Raw genomic sequence first — 23,167 nt, 5'->3', positions numbered from 1 at the left:
AAGTCAAAATTTCGGGTGACTGTCTGGAAATTTCTATTAAATAACTCCATATTTAATAGATTTTTACTCAATAACGCGAAATTTCAAATTGGCTATCTCGAACTTTCGACTTATTCAGGTGTTAGAATAGCTAACACGAAATCTGAACTTACCTCTGTCTGAATTTTTTTTCTAAATTAAACATGATTTTTTTTAACATAGCTGACTATGTTAAGCTTAAAATGTGTAGCTTCCTGTAGAAACTTACTTAAATCGCGAATTTATTATATAAATAAGCATTTTTTTTTTGTATTTCTACCATTTAAAAGGTGTTTAAAAACACTTAAGAATTACATTAATTTATAACCCAATTGTTGTGATTGATTCCACCCTCCATGGCCCCCCTATTGTAGAAACAGAGCTTCCATAGCATCCAGTTTTCTGAAAATGTTAAAGCCAGATTCTCAATTTTGTTTGGCTCATCAACTTAATTTCGCATTAATGCAGAAAAAGGAGGAAGAAGGTAGGATTCTTCTGAACAAGGCTAACAAAATATTGTCAACCACCTCCACCCCCCCAGTAGCAAAGGTCAATGTACACATGTAGTGTGTAGATGCTATCAATCTTTCCATCAAGCTCTGCACCAAAAAGCTAAAAAGTTCACTCACTGAAAACTACAAAGACACTATGTCAGTCTGGTCTAAGATCATAATATGACTTTTAGGGATTTATTGTTTTTTAATTTTCCCACTTTCACAAGTCCTTAGATGCACCACTGGACTCCAGCCTGAGCATGAAACAATATGAGCTCTATGTATTTTTATGTAACAGAAGTAAAGCTCAGCAAAGATCAGAATCTGCAATGGAAATGAAAGCCTCGCCTTCTCTCTCTCCCTCTCCCGTGGAAACGTCCACCCCTTCAACCACGTTTGATCCAAATATGGAACGAAAGAGCTAAACACTGACAGAAAGTCTTAATTTTACATCCTGAATGCTAAGCAACCTCTCTGCAGAGAGGAGAGCTGGAAATACAGCTGACTATAACTAAGATGAAGGTCTCAGCGATTAAATAATAACTGCTCATGCGATCAAGGAAAAAGAAAAAAAAGATGTTGTTTAACAGTGTGATCTCACGCACTTTTCAAACTTTATACCTGAGCATCTATTCACCCAGCCCCCAGGTGAGAACAGCTCATAAAGGTGGCACAAGTATTGTGGAAAAAGGGCCCAGAGCCAAATTCCTACTGTCTTTCATTGAGGTTGGTGTGGATCAGTTTACAGAAAAGAAAAAAAAACCTCTTTGTAACTCCACACAAACACAATTCATCCACACGGCCTGTGGTCCACGCTCTCTCTGCACCTGGAGCACTTGCATCACTTACGCATTGGGTGCCATGGCAACTGTTTCCACGGCAACAACTGAAAAGCTGGATGATGATGATGATGATGATGACACAGCAGGAGGAGTTGACAAACACTTCAAGGATGAAGAATGAGCTGAACTTGTCGACCTTTGACCTCCCAGTTTTGAGATTATATAAACATGTTAATCCAATGACACTGTTGTGTGCATGTTTAAATGTAGCCTCCGAGATATGAAGCAACAAACTGCTGTGAAAACACAGGACAGATGTGAATGTTGTTACCTTACACGCACAACATACTAACAACAGACAATTTAAAAATGTCAAGTGTATTTTTCAGTCAAGAGAAGCTTGAAATGATCCAGAACTTGTAAACATGTGAAATCATCCTATTGCAGCTTGTTTCTATTGCTCATTTAGGGCGGGGCTAATCCAGCATTTGGGCGGGGCTGATTTATAGACGATATTTGCTGATATGTCAGTATCGGCATTTGTAACGGCTAAAAATGCAGAATGAAAACATAACGGCGAGATGAGAGACACACCTTTCACCGTGTTATGAGTGTTGGATTGTGTTCACCACGTGTTTGGACCTAAAGCTACAAAGAACAACCTGCTGATCTGAGCAGAGTCAGGCAGACTAAACAAGTAATCTGTGACTTGTTGTGATGATAAAAGACGATTATTTTAAAGTTTTGTTGTCATGTTATTCTAGTGAAGACTCACAAATAACAGCACTGTTATGCTGGAATGTGTTTAGGTTTTGAGTGCCTGAAAGATAATAAAAAAACCCGTCTGAAATTGGCCACACTTTACTTATTTAACACAACATCAATGGAAAGCATTTTAAAAAGTAGCTGTAACATATTGTAACAACCTGATGAGATTGTGAACAGTGGTTATGAGAAGTTTGCAGGAGTATGAAATGCAGTAATTTACAGTGACCTTATTAAGCATTAATAAACTGTTAAGAACTGAAAGGTTATCAGATTATATGGTTACATGAAGAGTGACAGAAATATTAACACGTTTTAACATTTAGAATTAATTCCGTACTCACTGTTTACTTAAAACAAAGATCATTTACTGGTCCAAACAGCAGAGAATATACATCCTCATCCTTTGATTTAAGAACTACTGCATGATCACCATCATTATAAGAACCAAAGTCAGTCACCCCAGTTTATATTGACTGGGAGCATGAAAGCTAGATTGTGATTAGATTAATATCTTTACCATGACTCAGTGTTTTAATTATTACTTCCTTCCCTGGTCAGTGGCTGTGCCTTAAAAACTTTCAATTTTTAGCTGCACACACAATTTAAAAATTTAAATCTACGCCAAGATGCCCCTGATGATATAATGATGACCTCACTGAAGCTATTCTGTCAGAGTTTTTTGAGCAGAAGAACTTGTAAAAGTGGCAGAGTGCCCTTTTAATCTGATTTTGTGCAGTGAGTATTTCCACACGGGCGCTTTAATAACCAGCAGTGAGTTTGCACAGAGCGCTGTGGTGTTTTAGTTCCGGTAAAGTCCATAAAGCTCTGGTGATCTGACCGCCTGTTCTTTATGGTCCTATAGGGAAGAGTACACCTATCAGTCTGAAATACGGGATAAATGCGCCTCTTTTCCCGTAAGTAGGAGGTCATTCCTGCAATTCAGAGAAGAGATACGGCGGTCACATGACTCGTTATCTGCCCGGATACTACTGTAGCGGATTTGGGAGTCGGGATGGAGCGGCAAACACAACACGGCAGGACGGATCAAAGCGCTCGCTCCCACCCACATGTTATGACTCACATATGAGTCACCAAACGTGCCAGTAAAATCAGGGCTGCTTCACTGGAATACGACCAGCGAAAAACATTAGTGTAACTTACAGCCCAGTACCGGGAATCCACGGGTTTATTTCTCCTGTCCTACACCCGCAGGGGGTGCATTTCAAGGGAACAAAGGCAAAAGGCATTTATGGGAAGACGGAACCGGTCAGACTTTTCCCTGGAACACAAAACTGCACAACTTTAGGAGAAAGAACTTGTTTACGCTCAGCATTTGGTTTTAAATAGGCCTATGGGTGTGCGTTTCTGTAGTCGGGCCTTGTGGTGGAAAGATTGCAAAGTTGCAGAGAAATTTTGACTACGTCTGTGTACTCGAGTGTTTTTGCACACTACGGTTCATCCCGTGAAAAATCACGGAGTGATTTGAAAGAAGTCATGCAAATCTTACCTTCAGACTATTACGCAACATACAGTCTGAGCTACAGGCCTTAGTATGGCTATATTATCAAAAATAACTGTATGAAATATGCTCGCACTCCCTCTGTGTTACAATTATTTTTTAACACAGAAAGACTATATTTTATTTTATTAATACACAAAAAACTCACAAACATGAAGCAAGTGCAACAGAAATATATAAAAGCAAAGACGTAGTCATTTATATAATCATTAATGAAAAATGTGCTTGGTACAAACTGAATGTGACTGCATTAAATTAAAGGTGCACTTTCACGGGCTCAAAATTATTGGGGGTAAAAAAAAAAAAAAAAAAAAAAAAAAAGCACATTCATTACAATTATGAGATCCTTTAATGTACCTGTAAAAGTCTTCATGAAGGAAAGATTTTGCATGGCTTCATAAGTGTTATTGGATATGAAAGTTACATACTGAGAGATGTTGTGGGGAACTTTTTTTAGATTTGGTTGACTCTATTCCTACTTTTTTCAGGCCAGAGCAAGTCTGTTTTCATTCATGCATGCTCTGCTTAGTCATAAATTTTGTTTCGTTTCCAAAGTAGGGCCGACTGAAAGTTTAAGACTCAAAACCAAAAGTAAATGAACAAAGAGAAGCAAACAACAGACTCAAAATAAAAGCAAAAGCTAAAGCTAATGGAAAACCCCGAACACTCCAAGCGAAACCAAAAGTTCCCTCTGTCATGACTGCAGAGATTCAATGTACTATAAAATGTTAAAATGAGTTTATTAACTTTTATCAGTGCGAACATCAGATGACCAGTCCAACCTTTGCAGTGTAAAAACAATTTTTTTCCCCCCGCCTTTTTCTTCCACCTCCATAAATCGATACATGAAAATATTCAGATATCAATACATTTGGCCGATTAGTCTTGACCGGCATGCACGCCGTCTTTTAAAATGAAGTTCATTTGTTGCTCGGATACTGCTCCTGAGTCAGAAATATACAGGATTTTAGTTAGGATTTCGAGATTGTAAAAAGCAGAAAAAGACAGTGGAGTGGAGGATCGGTTGATCCAAGGCCATGTGAGCAAATTTTCAATAACTTGCTAAGCGCTTTCAGGTTGCTGTGGTTACAAACGCGAGTAATAAAACTAGTTCAGCACTTCAGCGTTTGTCTCAGAGTTTATTTTATGTGTGCTCTCCAGCATACATGGATCGTGTACAGTTCTGATTGGTTTGTTTTACACTTCAATATTAGCTTGACCTTATTTGTCCTCCCAAGCCCCACAGAAGAGTCGCTCATCTGGAACTGATCTGAGTACAGCTGAGGCATCGGTGCTGAGTGAAAACAAAAAGAAAAGCTGCAGTTTATGCTGCTGTTGGGCACTTTTGGTATTGGTTTGGCCAACACATGTGGGTGGAACACTTTCTGTTTTGCACACACTTATCCTGTTGACCCAGTTGCTTTGCAGATGCCCCACTCTATGTATAGTCCAAGTTGTTTAAAATTTAAAACTGAAGTCACAGACTTCATTAACTCTGCCCAATTATGGGGTGGCTTCAGTCACAGACAGCGGTCATCGCTGAGGACAGGTGACTCGGGTGTGTCCTGGCATGTGGCAGATGCCACAGGTGCGAGGTTTCTTAGCAGCAGGGGGTCTGTTAGCACTCGGACCTCCCATCATCTTCCTTCCCTTCCTCCCGCCGTCTCCATCACTATAAAATCCACCACCAAAACCACCTGACACGGGGAAACAGAGATCAGAGTTAAAAGAGTCAAAGTTACCAGTTATAGCATAGAAAGTACCAAAGAATTTTTTTCAGCATGTTGGGACTGCAGGTACATGTCATGTTGATGCCTCAAGGTCTCTGTGTTCGTGAGTCGTGACAGTACTTTCTTTTTTACCATCAAATGGTGAGCATAATATCCTTTTTTTTCTTAAACAAACATAATGTGCTTTGTAGAACTTTCGTAGAATTTTACAGCCAAATCACTGCAGTCAAGGTCCACTAAAACTCAATAGCATACACTGCAAATGCCTGTCTATAATACATTTATAATGTCAAGTACGCTTGCTTTTACTGAGATGACTCATCTTTTCAGAGAATCTATTAGAAAGTCTTGTATTGCTTGGTCTGAAAACCTGAATATGTCCACGAAGAATATAAAAGGTGGACGTAGTAACTGGAATGTGACAGAGCGCATCCAGGAAATTTTGTAGATCAAGTGAGCAGTTTGGCAGTTTTTCCATCTACTTCTGTACTCAGACTTCCTTCTGCCACCGAATGAGTCAGTCCCTGCTGGCCAGTAGAAGCACTACAGGTTTAATGAATGCACTTTGACTCTGGGTTCAATCTGAGACCTGAAAACTATGCCCATCCTTTTTATCCTAGACAGATAAGACCAGATAATTAAGATTAAGATGAAGATTAAAAAATTTCAGCTGGTAAACTAAAAGTCTTCATGCCAAGTTTTGATGGCGTGTAACAATAAAGAACACCGACTGGATTTCCCTAAGTATCCTGTCAATACTTTATTGGTCCATACTTTATTAGTATACATTATCACTTCTTGCATCAGTTTTATGATTTGTTGTTGATAATGTTTCGCTGTGTGTTACTTTCTTATCACATGTGAACTCTCGCTGCAGTATGAATAAAGAAATTTGGACCTGATAATAACGGTGTGTTTTGAAGGGTGACTATGCTTAATCAAACCACACTGCTTCAGTTATTACAGATAAAGCTTTAATTGGTTCATGTGGGCATCTACAGAGCCAAGGTTATTAAAAAAACACTTCTGTATTTATTTACAAGTATTAGAGCCCGATCAATATAGGATTTTTAATATCGATACCGATATTTTGGTTACTTAAACATCTGATATTTTGGCTGATATTACTTTTTAGCCACACCAAACACAAAGAGAGATCCCTGACATTTGTTATGTGTAGTTATTCAATACACTGTTGAGGTACCTAAGATAACAAGCAGTTTAAGAAACTGCAAGTGGATTTGCAAAGTGCACGTGGTCGACAAACTGTGCAACGTCAACACTAATAACGTGGCTGAAGGGTGCTTCTCCTGCCTTCGTCTTTATTTCTTTAATTTACATTTATTGACTGTTATAATTGTCAAGAACGACATAATAGTGCATAGTTAATATCAGCCTGCAGATGAATCAGTCAGGCTCTAACATTTGTCTCGTAATATGGTCATATTAGAGACATTTTGAATTTGTTGTTTACAAACATCTGCCAATGTCAACCATGTGACTTAACCCAGTGAAAGTGGGTACACCAGTATAAGATCAGTGTCTATGCGCTGCGAAGATCAGCTTCCAAAACATAAGTCAAACTAGTTTTCTATTTTTAGGCTGTATTTATGTTTTGGAAAAAAGATACGTGTAGTTTGTAGATGCTATCCATATGAGACCAACTTGTTGATAAAGGTTCACAGTGAAGGCAAAACACAATCTGAAAATGAGCTCATCCTCATGTTGTCCTTGTGACTCACTCGTTCCTACGCATAATATGTGTTTCAGGTGAAGCCAATACAAAGGCAGTATATCCGCAGCGCATCCACGTCAAAGCCCAGGCTCAATAGCAATGACCTCAATAGAGCTGGTGACTCCATACGTTGTAACAATAAAGCAGTTCTGTTAGGAAGTTTGTGACGAGATTTCCCTGAAAATCAAGCAGCTGCTAGAAACACTTGTTCAACTATTTGTCCTGCCAGGAATGTGTTTGTCCATACTTGTTAAAGGAAATAAAGATGAGAATTAATTTTATGCCCATTTAACAAAGTAATCTAACTAATTACATACTTTTCCTTTTCACTACCTGAGCCAAAGAAGTTACGTGATTGGTTCAGACTGTTTGTTTTTTCTGTCTGCCTGTTTGTTAAACGAATGACTCAAAAGGTTGTGGAAAGATTTGCATTTTTATCAGAGGCGGGGCCTAACTCATGTGTAAGTGACTGATGACTATGAGTCACTGTGTATGGATCCAGGAATTTTAGGAAGCATTCTTCACTGTTTTGTGTGTAATGTGCATCATATCTTCACAAATGCATATTGAATTGAAGTCAGAGATAACAGTGACACAGCTCGTGCATGTGTAGAGGGAATTTTCAGCCCTGTTGGAGGTATGTGGTCTGACATTGGATTATGATTAGGAGCTCAGAGGAGGATTTGTGTGTGAGAGCCCCACCTGGTGGAGGTACGTTCTCATCAGCCCACTGAAAGAAGCCACACTGCTGCTCTCTTGGCTTCCCACAGGTGTGGAACATGCGACCCTTGTTTGGACCGTCCTTCTGCACCGTTCGCGTCACGGCTGCCTCGTTGCAGTTGCACATCACCTGTTCCAAATGTCCTGGTGCACCCGCTTCCTGCCCTCTGCTTCCTTCAGATGTGTTTCTGAATCCCAGAGATGGCCTAGGAGGCTGGGAAGTCCCCGGTGCTGGCGGTGGCAGCCCTCGATTCTGTGGCGCCCCCTGCTGACTTGGTTGATCTGCCCAAAGAAAGAAGTTGCAGCTCCCGGCGTTGCACTTGTAAAACTGCCGGCCTTGATTAGGGCCGTCTTTGCGCACAGTCAGGAGGAGTGCATCCTGACCACAGTTGCACACGATCGCGTCACTGCTGGCGTTTATACTCATACTGCGGCCACCTGGTGGAGACGTCGGCTGTGGGGTCCAGGAGGGCACAGGCGGGAGAGAATGGCGAGGATTAGAGATTCGGGTTCTGGACGGATCAGGTCTGGGTGGCCTTGGAGGTGGAGGATGAGGGTCATCTCCTCTTCCACCCCCTCCTCCAACTCCTGCACCACCACCACCTCCCCCTGGTCTGAGATATTTCAGGTCCAGCACTTCTCGGAGGATCTCGTCACAGCCACCGATGCAGCCGACAAACTCCAGAGGCATCATGGGAGGAAGGCTACCCCTGCGGAACTTGAACTTCAACCTGAAGAAGGGAGGACACACAGGAGGCAACCTCAGTATGCACATCTAATAAATGAGCTGTGCTGTGTGGCAATCCATCACTTATTTAACATCCAAAGAGAGTAAGTCACTCTAAATGAGTCAAGTAAGCTACGGGTAAGCTCAGTCCTCTTAGCTTGCTTGACTCATTCAGAGTGGGCAATTTTAGTACAATCAACACAATCAGAATCAAATACCTCAGGTAATTTCAATTATTATACTATTTGTTCAGCAGGCCGACTGTTTCCACCCACAAAAGTCAAGTGGGTATTGTGATGGCTGTGGTGTGGAGTATTAAGATTTCACAGTTCACTGTTAAAAAAAATCCTCCTGCATAACGTTATTGCAGAAAAGATTCTTAAACACATTCTTGACATAAATAGTTATATTACGGCAGAGGAGGGCAGAAGGCTGGTGGCGCTGACTGGTTGGGACCTTTCTGGATTGGGATCTTCTCCCTGCACCTGTGTGAGTTTTCTTCAGATAGTCCGACTGACTCGTGACCCTGCCTCTCGCTCTGTCGCTGACAGGCTCCAGTTCACCACACTCTTGTGGATCTGCACATGTGCTGCAGAAACACCATGAAGCTAAGACATCAATGATGACAAATTTCTAAAAAACAAAAAACCCAAGCTTTGCTTTCTGCACTTTTTTCTAAAAAAATGTTTTCTATTAATTATTATTGGTCAATATTTGTGCCAATACCAACATGTATTTGACACTCCAGCATGGCCCCATGAATGGATCTATCAGCTTGCTAATCCACCCCTTTGATGCAGAATGACGATCATCATTGTTTGGCATAAAGTATGTAGAGATATGAATAAACTCTAGAAGATGAATCCTAATTACTTAAATATTTCCACTGACAATGAGGTTCATTCTGTTGTTCTGTGCTCGGCTGTGACTAAAAGACATTAGAAGGAAACGCTTAAAACCCCCACACACATCTGGATGTCTTAAGGTACAGGGTTTCCAACATGATATAATTGGCTCAGTGGTAACGACGTGTGAGTCACTTTTGCGCTTCTGCATGGACATTTGATTAATATGTGCTTCACTGTGTAACGTGCGGTGGAGATGAAGCCAGCCGCGGAGGTGTGCAGGTGGATAGCGAATGAGCAACAGCTTCTGACTTTCCAAAAAGTACTCATTTATTTACAATATCAAAAATAAGTGCTACCTCTACCACACATTACTGAAGAGCACACTAGTCCGCGTACACACGGGAGCATCCATTACAGGAGGAGTGCGAAGAAGAACAAAAAGGGGGTGACACCAGTCGTGAGACAGGAGGCGCCGCCATGTGGTGATACACTGCATTACGATAGCAACTGTTACAACTGGCGTAATTAAATTTGATCCACAGAGACGATTTATCAGTGAACCAAAGGCATATCATATAGAAGTTTAATTCCATGCAGTGACATTTTCTGTCACCCTCTGTCAATTTTAGTGGCTGTAGGTAACTGAAATTACCAGTAACTCAGGAGTATACACCATGACTTATGACTGAAATGTAATAAAATATATATTCTCATAGAAAACTGTGTGAAGCACTGAGGACAAACAGTCCACCATAAAGTGGCTTTTTCAAAAATCTGTACATAAGAAAAGTTGGTAAAACAGGGCAAGTTGCCGTGGCAACAAGTGAGGCGGTAGCACCAAGCAACAGTCTACTCCTGCGCACATCTGCATTTATCAGCATATGAAGTTATCCAACAAGCTGCACAGTGATATCTGATTTAAAAAAAAAAAAAAAAAAACTACATCGCTGACATTGTTCTGGAGAGAGGGCTGGAGCTCAACTTTGAGCTCGCCACCAGATTGGTTGCCATGGTAACAGATGCTGGTGTGGAGCACTTTGGCTCACTGCGAGTGAGCGTGCCCTATATTTGGACTGAGCTGAGCCACGTGCTCGTAGGGTTAACGCCTACTTGTGTAAACAAGATTTGGAGAAATTTCTCGAGAGCGTCAGGGCCGTCGCTGTTTGTTTGCCTGAGAGGGTAGCATAAGGCACGGAGGGAGTTTAGCACTGACGTGACCACTGAAAAAATAAATAAATACATGTTTTTTTTCAGTTAATGTGTGAGTTAAGTCTCTGTTGTGCTGAGAGGACGAATCTTTTACAAAAGCACTCATAACTTAGACATCCCTCCCTAAATCAGTCAAGTACAAAGCACCTTCAAAAATCATGCGTTCTGAAATATAGTTAGCATAACAACACGTGAAACCCCTCACAACATAAGGGCTCTGGCTTAATCGTGTTACTGTGCCTTATGCCTGTGATGAAAGAACATTCAACACCAGTTACAGGTGCCAGTTACCAAAAACACAACACTCAAACACATGCAGAAAGCTGGACTGCTCCTGCATGATTCGAGAACGTGTTAATTTCAGTGAGAAACCGAAACGATCGTCCAGGTCTGATGGAGACCTCAGAGCTGGATTATATGGAGCAATTTAAATGAGTTAAAGACAACAGGAAAGCCATGAAGCAGTTGCTGATTAAAAAGCATCACTGAGCACAGCGTGTGAGCACTCTAACAGAGAGACGTGAAGCATTGCAAATGTTTCTGCACATTTCTGCAAATGACCGAGTGTCCAGAGTTTGACCAGTTACTGGTTGAATACGTCTTTGTGATTAAAACTGATCACCTTCTATCAGTTGAGTAGTTTTGACTTCTAAAATATGTTCAAACTATTTCATTGTGTAAGTCAGCACATGCAGAACAATTCATCTAACTGTCAAAGTCTGCAAAGGCCACATGTCACTAACTGAGCTGAGATACATCTACCTGTAGTACAGTCTGCTTACAGACTGGTACTTATACGGTGCTTTTCTATATTATCTGAGCACTCAAAGCACCTTTTCCTAGAAGCCTCATTCACCTAGTCACACAAGGTTTGTTCAATGCACTTTGGAGTTCATTATCTTGTCCAAGCACACTTCCGCATGTGGACTGGAGGAGCCGGGGGTTGAGCACCGACCTGCTGATTAGCAGACTCTACAGACTCTCCTGAGCAAAAACTGCTTAAAGTCTGGTTAACTGATTTAGTTCCTCTTCAAACTTGATTTTTATTAAATAGTGGAGCGTTTCTCACACCAGGCCTCTGGTGTCCAGTTAGCTTGTAAGTCTAAGTCATGAGGCTGGAATTGTAAAACATTTTTATATAGCTCGAGAGCAGCTCAGGAGGATCTGAGTAGTGCAGCAAAGAGAAAACAACAGAACATCAGTGCAAATACTTTACAGCATATGGTTCTTTGGTATTTCCACTGTTAAGCTGGAAGATAGCGTGTTACTGGGAAATCTACACCATAGCTAAGTCATACACGCAAACCTCTCTGAAAATCTACACTTTAACCGTATGCCTGATGTGTACCTCCCTAGAAATGCAACAACACGTCGTGGTGACACAGCGTGCATCTGCACTGACTGGTCTGTTCAGTAACAGTTCCTCCTGTACATTTCCAGCTACCCTTTGTTGCAGCAGTTTTTGAATTTATCAGTGAGAGAATAACAACCATTGTACTTATATTGATGCTAATAATGCCAATAATAGATATATAATGACTCACACATGTCAGTAAATTCCTAAAAGAATGGACGTGAGGAAATGTACAAAGAAGTGGAAAAACAGAAGTGAAAAATTTTGTCCCTGACAAAAAAACAAAACTGACCAAAACAAAGAGAGGTGGGGGGGACAGGAAAGAAAAAAGCCCCTGCATTTCTATCGACTATAACAGCAGGTCACTAACACAGGGTAATTAACACATAATGCAGCATAAGTGCAAGTGTGAATAGGTTATGTGGCCCCCTGTAGCACAGACCCTGACAAAAGTCTAAATCAGCAGGCATGATTTAGGGAGATGATTTAGGTTGAGACTCTTTTCTGCGTGACGCTAGGGGACGTTTACCGAATCCTAAAACAGTTTTGTAACTGTAAGAGTCTTTTGGAAATCTGAGGCCAGAGTACATACTTTACATGTTATATGTTATTAAGAGTCTACATGTTTTTGTTCTGTACATATTCAGATTTTTTCTGCGTTGTACTGTATTGTGTGACCGTTGCAGGGAAGGTCGCTGCTCTTTAAATCAGCATTTGAACTTTGATACATAACAGTGGTCAGTTAGGCTGAGATAGATGTATCTCAGTACAATAAGTAATCAGTAATCATGCAGGACAAGACTGCTGCAGTTAAAGTCCACTCTTATTCTAACAGTACCAAACTTGACATTTGCTGGTTATCTATTTTTGGGGATGTGTCTTCAGTGCTGAGGACTTCAGAAATATAATTAGTAAACTAATATATTTCTCCTGGGTTCATGTGACAAGCAGGAAGTGAAACAAAAAGAGCACTTCATGTTAAAGCTGTGACTGTCAACATTAGTAGGCTGTCAAAAAAACAGGAGAAGAAAAAAAACAACACAAAAACCAGTCTGTCAGCTGTTTTTCCAACGTACTTATTACTGCTTAGGGTACCTTACGCTCTTCTGGTTAGAGCAGAGAGTTAGTGTTACACTTCCTGAAAGACCTTAAAGACTACAAGCATTAGAGACACACACACACACACACACACACACACACACACACACACACACACACACACACACACACACACACACACACACACACACACACCAAGTAGGAGGCACTCTTTGGCCTCTTGTGAAGGCCGTTTATCTACAGCACTGACCACATAATGTGCGATCACTGCTCTGGCTGGACAGCAGTGGATTGCAGAGGAAAACAATCCCAACTCCTTTAGTGCAGGACAGTCGTAAATACGAATGCTTCTTACCTATTTGTCACTCACATTGCATCAGAGGACATTTGCATAAAAACTGAGTAGCACTACAAATCTACTGTGCACAGTTTAAATGAGCCTAATGAAACACACAGAGCCAGAAGGACACAGTGAACAACGAGGACATGTGTGTGAAGACTCTTCAGCCACGCTTACAGCTCTGTGAGTCTGTATTTAAGGTGTAATTATTCTTCAGCTGGAGTGTTAATGACACAGTCAAATAATATGGCTCAATAAAAACCATATGCAAAAACTGATGAAAATATCAAAATAAATACAGGAAAATACAGAAGAAAGAAAATGGATGTTTAAAAATGTATTCATTTATTCAGAATCCATTCTAAACTGTGTCTCTGTGGCTTTTAAACCCCCCAAAACGCATAGTGTACGCTGTTAAGTGCCAGGAGGATTGCCAGGATTTATACATCAGGGAAACCTCTGGCGAAGCACATGGCACAACACAGAAGAGCTACCTCGTCAGGCCAGGACTCTGCAGTCTATTTACACCTGCAGGCCAGTGGACTCTTTCAGTGATGAGGATGTTCACATCTTGGACAGGGAGGAACGCTGGTTTGAGCGCGGAGTCAAGGAGGCCGTTTACGTGAAAAGGGAAAGAACATCTTTGAATCAAGGAGGGGACCTAAGGGTACATCTTTCACCATCTTACAATGCTGTGATTGCAGCCATTCCCCAACTCTCTGTGAACGGTACTCACAGCCATTGATCAGTGGTCTTTGATCAGTGAGCTTTGATCAGTGGTTGTTGATCAATGGTCATGAGAATTTGCATAATTATGATGAAGGAACTGACCTATTGTTCCTTCAGTGGTGCTAGCTTCAGTCATTATGCGAATGTACTGTTGATAAGATTGGGGAAACCTGCAGTCAGCTGAGACTGAAGAAGTCACTTGGATGAGTGACGAAACGTTTCTCCCACTGAAAACGCTACGTCCAGATTAACAGAATGGTAAATGGCCTGTATTTGTATAGCGCTTTACTAGTCCCTATGGGCTAAGGGCGCTTTACATTTTCAGTCATCCACCCATTCACACACTGGTGATGGCAAGCTACATTGTAGCCACAGCCCCCCTGGGGCGCACTGAGAGAGGCGAGGCTGCCGAACACTGGCGCCACCGGGCCCTCTGACCACCACCAGTAGGCAACGGGTGAAGTGTCTTGCCCAAGGACACAACGACTGGGACTGTCCAAGCCGGGGCTCGAACCGGCAACCTTCCGATTACAAGGTGAACTCCCAATTCTTGAGCCACGATCGCCCAAGAATCAACTTTTGGACATTTTATTTTATTTATTTTATTTTTTTAAAGGGAAAATACAAATAATCTTTTTGTACTACAAAGCAAATTACAAACTTGAGTCTTTGAGGAAGAGACAGATCAGCATTGTCACAGCATTACTCAACCCTTGATCCCAGTAAGCTAGCCTTACTTTATTTAGGACATTTCAGTTTGGTAACTTATCAAGCACTCCTATGAGGCTTTAATACTGTCCAGATTAATACAAATCAATACTCACATATGAATGGGGTGTGGCTGACAGGTAGGACATGTGCTTTCATCTCTGCTGACCTCGAGCACCACGTCGGGAAACCACACTGCTGTTTTACAGGCTGGGAAGCCCACACACGACAGGTATTTACTGCAGGAGGAGACAGAGAGCAGCTGAGAGGTCAGAGTGCAGCGAGGGTGCAAAAAGCGTTTATGTCCGCTACGATGGTAGAAACCTCCCCCCCCCAAAAAAATAATCAAAATGAATAAATGTAACTAAAAAAATAAAAGTAAGATGTGATGGGTGCGTCAGGTAAAAAGTGAATCACATGAAGTTCCTACCACACAGGACTGTGGTGGCAGTGTTAGGATCTGAGGTTCCTTGAACTGGTCAAGTTCAATCTTTTTCCATTAGTATGCCCCTTGGTGGCACATTAAAGATGGCAATGCCAGAACTCATCAGGCTCAAACTGTGATAGTTCAGCTCAGGGAGAATGACACACCATTTTCACACACCACGGAGTCCAGACTTTAACCCCAGTGAGAATCTTTGGGATGTGTTGAGAAGACTTTATATAACAGTCCAACTTTCCCACACTGGGAGATGCCACAGCGCATGTGTGCTTTTACCAAAGGTAAGGACCAAAATATTAGAAGGTGTGAGTTTCTTTTTTTGCCCAATCGGTGTATTTTTAACAAATACATCTCTACTGCCTGCTGAGGAAGGTTGGAAGAACGCATCCTTCTTTTTTACAGCTTCCGTTGTTTCCATCGTCTCACCTGTTTCCCTCTCTCTTCTTCTTCAGCACCATGTCCCGACCACAGTTAGGGCACTTCCTCACCGGCAGCGGGATCTCCATGTCCTGCTGCTCTGCTTCAGGGATCTCGTGAGCTGCACCGAGATAGGGAGACAGCGCTTCATCTAACCTGAGGGAACAGCAGACATACGACTTCTTACCAGCAGGATGCAGCGATAGCAGGAAAGGTTATGCACTAGTTTTAATATTGAGGATGCAGACATACACACGTGTAAACTACAAGGTAAATGCAACTAACTTCTTCGCTTTCCTGACAGACTCAATGAAGACGGTCTTGTATTTCTGGATGTGATGCTGCAGCACGCTCTGTTTGTCCTTTCGGCCTTCTGACACCAGCTTGAGGTCTGCTTCCAATTCAGCACGCAGGTTCGGTTTTGACATCTCATAGCCCATGGAGTTATAACCTGCACGCACACACAAACACGCACACATTGATATGTACGCAGCTTAACTGAGTGACCGAGCTTTACATTGAGTGCGAGCGTGCGTGCACATACCCTCCACCAGCCCCATGCCCAGCTCTCCAGGCGTAAACCTCTGGTCAGCTGTCAAGCCCACATACATGCGACTCTTTATAGTCTCAATGTGATCAGCGTGGGTTGCATCTGTACCTGTAATGTGAACAGTTAGCATAGTAACACTCACATTAGACACCAAACTGTGAGTACGGAGCAAAGAAGGTCTATACTGAGAGAAGCACGTGTTAGTAGGTGGAGCTGCTTTTATTAAACCAGATCAACACACAAAAAATATCCACATACACTCACTAGACACTTTATTAGGTACAACTTGTTAGTTGGGTTGGACCAAGTTGGACTTTCTTTTGCCTTAATTGTCCGAGGCCCCAATTCAACAAAGTGGGGGTAAAATGTAATATTCCCTCATTTGCCGAATACTATTGACCTGAGTCAATATAATCATGAATCTCTTTATAGAGATCACACTTTAAAGGTAATATTTAATTTAAACTATGATATTTAATTCACTAAATGATCAAAAACTAACAACATATTTTATAATGAAACATTTCTTCCATTAAATCACATGACAGTGAGCTGGTCTTGTATATATAATATTTTAAACTGACACTTTATGTACTGGGTCTTTAAATCTCTCATCCTGTGAAAAACCACACATTACATATATTCATCATTTAAAGTATTTATGGACTAGTGACAAGTCGACAAATACACAAAACTAACTAACAAACAAACAAACCTAACAACCCACAAAAAAACAGAATTTCTGACTTTGTGCGTCAATTATATACCAATGCCGTGCTTCTCCATCAGCGATATGAGGTCGGCTTCAGTGAGCAGCTGCGGAGGACTCGTCTGTCCATCCACCATCTCAATAGCAGAGGGCTGGAACTGAGAGCCTTGTTCATACACTGGAATCACCTGTAGAGCACATTTGAATATGTTGTCCACAAAAAGCAATAACGTAGAGATGTGTAATGAATGCCAAGAATGTTTCAGTCACTATTTGAGCTGGTTAAGTGGGTTTAGAGCAAAACTGGTAAAGTTTGGTCAGTCTAAACACCCACACTGTACCTTTGTGCTCCACCTGTCATAGGGGTAAACATCCAGGTAGTTCCTTGCAATGATCATGAGTCCCGAGACGGAGAACTTCTCCTGAGCGATATCTATATCAACCACAGTCTCCTGTCCCAAAGCATCCTGGGATACACAAGCTAAGAAATGGCGAACAATGAACTCATACACACGTCCTTCATTGCCCTGGGAAGAACACAAAGAGACAACAAGCAGTGTTTATTGTAATTATCTTCTCAGATTCTGTGGTTGTTTTCTGTTCATAAAATTGAAACAATAGAAATGAAAAAAAAAAAAAAATCCCTGTTATTGATCACACCAAGCTACCTGCAGTGTGTTAGTGAACTTGGTGGGATGTATGGGAGGGTGGGCTTGGTCAGAGTTCTTGCCCTGTCTTGGGTTGGGTCCCCCCGGCTGGTCAAGCACTCGCTGGGCGAATGCCCCCCACACCGGGCTGTGAGCCTGCTGCTCCACCAGTGGGGTAAGAGCCAAGTTTGCTGGAAAAATGTTGGTCTCTGTGCGGGGATAGCTGATGAACCTGAGCAGAAGAAGAAAAAAAAAGAACAAAGAAAAGGACGCATGATTCACGATGTAGGAACGCTCTGGAAATGTAAAATCACTGATTGCCGAACCTCCAGAGTGGACGTTCTTTGTGTATAAAACTAAGAAAACATCTAAATGGACTTGTATGTTTCATTGAACCCACAGACACTCTCACACATCAGGCTTAAGAGTGAAATAAGTTCAGACATCGAGACATTAGTTTATTCTCTGGAAAGCAGTTTTTACATCACATAAAATGCTTTCGACTAAAAGATTCACACACTCACCCCTGAGTATAGAGCTTTTCTGCAATTTTCATGGTCTCTTTGGCACTTATTCTGAGCTTCCGTGAAGCCAGTTTCTCCAGTTCCTGTAGGCCAGACAAATGAAGAAGACTATTTGCAGTGGGCCAAAGCAGCAGGACAAAATCTTTTTTTTTTAAAGTTGCTGTGTGTTTTACATTTATGTGCAGCTGTTTGGCTTTTTATTCTTACCACAGTGTCCAAAGGCAGTGGCCTCCATTTACTCTTAGGTTTGCTGGTTACTGAGGTGACTGTTGCTATGGGATCCTGGAAATGAATGAAGTGATATTCTCTTTTCACACGCGGCTTTTATATCATTTTATTTGTGCAGGTTGAAAACACTTGAAACTTACTGTGGTAACCTCACACACAGTTGGTACATGTCCATGGTGCCTTTCAAGGTGGATACTAACCTTGGATTGTACTTTTCACTCTTTTACTTTCTGCTGTTGGTTAGATTTAGCATCCTCAAAAATATTATTGATGTTACTTATCTGTTTGCAACAGCTGAAATAAACACCAGCTATTCTGGCCCAAGTGGTGTGGGGTTTTTGTGCATTGAAAAGCTTCTTGAATGGCGACAATGACCCCCCACAATGGATAGTTTAATTTAGTAGTAACAGGACCTGTAGTGCTTGATAATGTGAGATGCCTACCTAATCAAAGACCATCTCAATCTTGAGTGTGAGGTGTAAATAATACAGATTTTCAAATTGAAAGCAGAAAAAGGAACACAAATGTTAAGTGAGGAAGGAAATTGTTTCAGCACCTGTAGTCTGTTTTGGTGAAAAGCTGTGAATGCAAACAGGAAATGTGAACTTCTGTTTGTCTCCTCAGGACACATTTTAAAGTCTATTAACAGTTTTTCTCTGCCAACACGGGGGAACAAATTTAAAAAAAGAAAATAAAAGAAAGCTTAGTGGAGCCATAAATGGACCACACAACTGAATGCTGAACTCTTTGGTTTTGGAACTACATGTGAGCTGTCTCACCATGTTACTATAAAAAGATAGTGTGCACTTTTAAGGTATAATGCAGGAACTTCCTTGCTGGCCTTCTCTAACCAGAATCAGGCTCTCATTGCCCCACTAGAATAAGTTCATCACATCTACAGTTTGACTTGTTATCCTCCAATACTCTAAAGAACTGCAGACTAAACCCAGCGCACAGAGACAAACATTGCTGAGTCTCTCTGACTTAAGTTTTTCTTCCGATTCTCACATTTCTCTCTGTGGGCAACAGTGAAAATGAAGTGTTAATTACTGGGCTCGACAGTAAACAATACACGTGTCTCGATGAGAGTCATAGAGCCAGATGACAACTTTGTTCTCTCATCAATAAGCAAAAAAACCCCCAAACCAAAATATAACAACACAAAACACTCATGGCTGTATAAACACACAGAAAAATCACAGCAGCTACAGTCTCACTTAGAATAACAACTAAAACAAACCCATAAAAGCAACAGATCAGAGGTCGTGACTATTTCACGAACAGCTCATGAGTTTTTAATCACTGAAGGAACAAAGTGTAGGATATTCAACATAAAAAAATGCAGGCACATACCTCCATGCAGATCTGGTAGAGCACTAGACAAGCTGTGTGATTGAAGAGGCGGTTTCGTTTCCAGTTAAACTCCACACAATCCTCCTCCACCTCGTGGATCACTGAGGCAAAGAGAGACACGAAGGAGAGAGGTGAATATCCTTTTAAAACCCAAATCACTGAATTTCTGCTGAGTATTGGGGTGTGTGCACGGACAAACCTTTGATCTTATAGAAAGTCTCGGGTATGAATGCCTGGATGGCTTTGAAGCGCTCCACCACAAAACCCAGAGTGGGAAACTGACAGCTGCCGTATGAGATCAGCTGATTGGCCAGGGACTCTGGGAAGATCTTCTGCAGGCGAAGTGTCTGGAATCGAGTAAAAGATGCACCTATGAAGGATGCATCAGACATTTGTTGAATCACTGACCTTTGACCCAATCCATTATCCCCACAAAGCCTTCCATGTGCTTAAGAGCGAGTGCTGTCTTACCTATACGCAAGTCCAGCTCCTGGCGGACATCAACTGCATCGCTGACGTTAGCATCAGGCTCTGTTAGAGTCTCACAGGCTCTTCGGATTGAGTTGGGCGTGATCTCAGAAAACTTTGCCCGAAAGACTTGTAAATTTGGCTTCACTGAAAGAAAACAAAATGCAGACAGAGGAGATGTTTTTAGCAGCAGGTTTTTCACATGAAGCCTGAACTTCTGAGGCCTTACACAGTCAACAAAAACATCCAGACTTCTGCTATACCTGCTTTGCAAACATCTATGATTTCGAAGCCAATGTTTTCTCCCTCTCTATCACAATCAGTCCAGATGACCAAGGCCTGGCACAGCCTCACCTCCTTCTCTAGCGTTCGCTATGTAAGAAAAAAAGGACAGAGAAAAGGAAAGTGAGGAGAGGAAGAATGTTATAGCAGTTGACTTAATAAACAGTAAACTTTGAACTGAAATACAAAATAATCATTTATTTCAGTAGATGTTTCCTATTATTAGGAGGACAGTTAATGAGCCTACCTTAATCTGTAACATATTATCCGGACAATATTTCTCTACTTCTGCATCAAACAGCAGCACCGGATTGCAGCTGTGCCTTTGGAGAGAAAAGGATAAAAAACAATAAGCTTTTTCTGTTAGCGTGTTTGATGCTTTATACCCCCAAAAAACAAAATTTTTAAACTTACCATTTCTGAAATGGAGCTTTAAACTCCAGACCCAGTAAATGCCCTGATACTGATGTCATTGAGACAGTCACATTCTGGTGAAGGAAGCACAGGGACAAAAATCAGACACAAAGCGAAACGCCAAAGAACAGACATTTAGGTAAATGTATGAAATTTTCCTTACTTGCCCAAAGAGATGATATTCATACTCATAGATTTTATTAAACTTCGACATTCCTTCCCTCTAAAATAAAAAAACAAGACAATGAGTGCTGGAGCAACCAAAGATTTGTTGTTGTATTGTCAGATGTATAGATGGAGAAATCGGTATGGTTGACAAGTCAAACTGTACAGGCGTTTCTTATTTTGCTCACCATATTTATGTAAGCTACACAATACAAATGTGTCTGTCAGAGATCTTGTTATTGTGTATATATATATATATATATATATATATATATATATATATATATATATATATATATATATATATACTTTTTCCCTGCACATATTATTTAAATGGAGTTTAATTTACTCGAGTTTAAAATACATCTTTGTTTATCAAATGACCAAAAATAACAGACAAATTCACAGAAACAAGTAACACAATCTCACTGCTGGTCCAGCTATATGTGGGACCAGTTGTGCTTCTGTGAGTGTTCATCCTCCCAAAGGCCTGTTTTTAGCCAGGAGAAACCCTGATATATCACAGTTGTTACTCACAACAATAACATATCCCAGGGTTGTAGAAAGGTGCCTGTCATAAAGCCATTCTTAAGGAAGTAAACAAACCCAAACTTGAAACTTCTTACTCAAATCTCTTCAGCATGTACAGAGGAAATCAGCCTGTCTACAGCTATCTGTAAGACACGGTGCCATGGTTTGGGATTTCATTTCAGTCAGTAATGTTAGGGAAATTATAAATACAGAATTGGATGGATTAGATTTGATCCACTCTAACTGTACTATCTCTGAAAATGTCCAATTGGCAACAGCTTCATTTTCAGCATGACAATATTCCCAAACACACTGCTAATGCAGTAAAAGCGTTCCTGGATAGAAAAAAAAAAACACACACACACACACACAATGGAACATCAGTCATGGATTGGCCTCCCAAGAGCCCAGACCTCAACATTATTGAAGCAGTGTGGGATCATCCTGAGAGAGAACAGAATAAAAAATGCCTTATATACTGTATTTCCATGTATGTTTGTGTATGTTTACTTAGCAAAATATAAAGAAATGATAGGTGGCTCAAGACTTTTTACCAGTGCTACACATTTTGGAACTGATAGAGAGTTGACACATTAGCCTGGTAGATTTGTCTGTCTGAGGTGAGTGTGTGAGAGGGGATGTGACTGACCCTCCTGGCCCTGCCGCTGGACATAATTTCAGAGATCCCCTTAGCAGCATCATTTTTCTCGGCCACGCAGAGGACCCGACGGATCTGCCCCCGGCTTCGGATCATGTCTGCCTCCTGCTGCAATGTGTCCTGGAGGACACTCTGCGCCGCACAGAAATACCTCCGCTGGACTCCCGGCCGCCGTAGTCCCGATAAAAGCACAGATCTCCTGAGGAGACACGCTACTAGCATACCCGCTCTCACGTGAAGCAGCCGGCTCAACGGACAGCTTCAGCGCTGTTCTCGTCCCATTTTGTTAGCATGCTAGCTGATGCGGGGAGCTACATATTATCAGCTCCCAGGAACTTCAACAAAGAGCAAAAAAGGCAACTAAAGCTTGACTAACTTCACTTCCCACAAATAAAACAGCGAACAAAGAGGAAATATATGCCTGCTACACGAAAATTACCAACAATTAGCAATAAAAAAAAAATGAAGAGGACCTTAGACACAGGAACACTCTTACTTCTGTTTACAAAATCCGCGCCTGCCTGTCAAAACTGCCGTCATCAAGGTCGGAACACTGTCGCAAATATCCTGACGCAAAACCTCAAATGAAAACCTTAAAACAGGCTTAGAAAGAATATTACAATACGTCCACTCAATTTTACTTTTGTCTAGATGTGTAGCATATGTTTTATAATTAGTTTTTTATAGAATAACGCTAACGCAATGTTACTCGGTTGTTAAAAAAATAAAATACACTATAAATACACCCATTTTTTACATGCCAGAATAACTTACTATTGGTAATTTGGAGTTTGATCATTGGGTTTTACTTTCTAGAATATATTACATTGTTGTTGTTTTTTTTTAAATCTCTAAAATGTAAAATTGATAATTAATTAGTAGCTTTTAAGGCTCTATAATAATTTTGGAAAAAAAACCCAGATCTTATTTCCTAATATGTATTTATACTCGTGGAGTGCTTTAAACCTCTATATTGACGAATTCAAATAAAATAAAATAAACTGAATTGACTTTCGGTTTCAGGGTGGATTTCCTTCCT

At 41.1% G+C, this 23,167-nt stretch overlaps 1 protein-coding gene across 1 annotated transcript; it reads right to left on the bottom strand.

Annotated features, from left to right (window-relative positions):
• Positions 1-4,706: 4,706 nt before the first annotated feature.
• On the bottom strand, positions 4,707-22,645 carry top3a (DNA topoisomerase III alpha). Its single transcript, XM_085453617.1, has 19 exons — positions 22,120-22,645; positions 20,938-20,997; positions 20,775-20,848; positions 20,608-20,683; positions 20,342-20,450; positions 20,082-20,225; positions 19,810-19,980; positions 19,611-19,711; positions 18,237-18,311; positions 18,030-18,112; positions 17,527-17,737; positions 17,200-17,385; positions 16,917-17,046; positions 16,144-16,257; positions 15,885-16,050; positions 15,609-15,755; positions 14,857-14,979; positions 7,749-8,497; positions 4,707-5,278 (listed from the first exon to the last, which is right to left on the bottom strand). Exons 1-19 carry the CDS (start codon positions 22,348-22,350, stop codon positions 5,115-5,117), a joined length of 3,114 nt encoding a protein of 1,037 aa, XP_085309743.1. The 5' UTR covers positions 22,351-22,645; the 3' UTR covers positions 4,707-5,114.
• Between the last annotated feature and the right edge of the window lie 522 nt (positions 22,646-23,167).

This window comes from Copadichromis virginalis, linkage group LG4 (genome assembly GCF_057382275.1).
Source record: "Copadichromis virginalis isolate Kocher_CV1m ecotype Utaka linkage group LG4, C_Virginalis_male_GT1.1, whole genome shotgun sequence".
NCBI classification, from domain to species: Eukaryota; Metazoa; Chordata; class Actinopteri; order Cichliformes; family Cichlidae; genus Copadichromis; species Copadichromis virginalis.
Note: the sequence above shows the minus strand (reverse complement) of the source record. Positions and strands in the feature narration are given on the sequence as shown.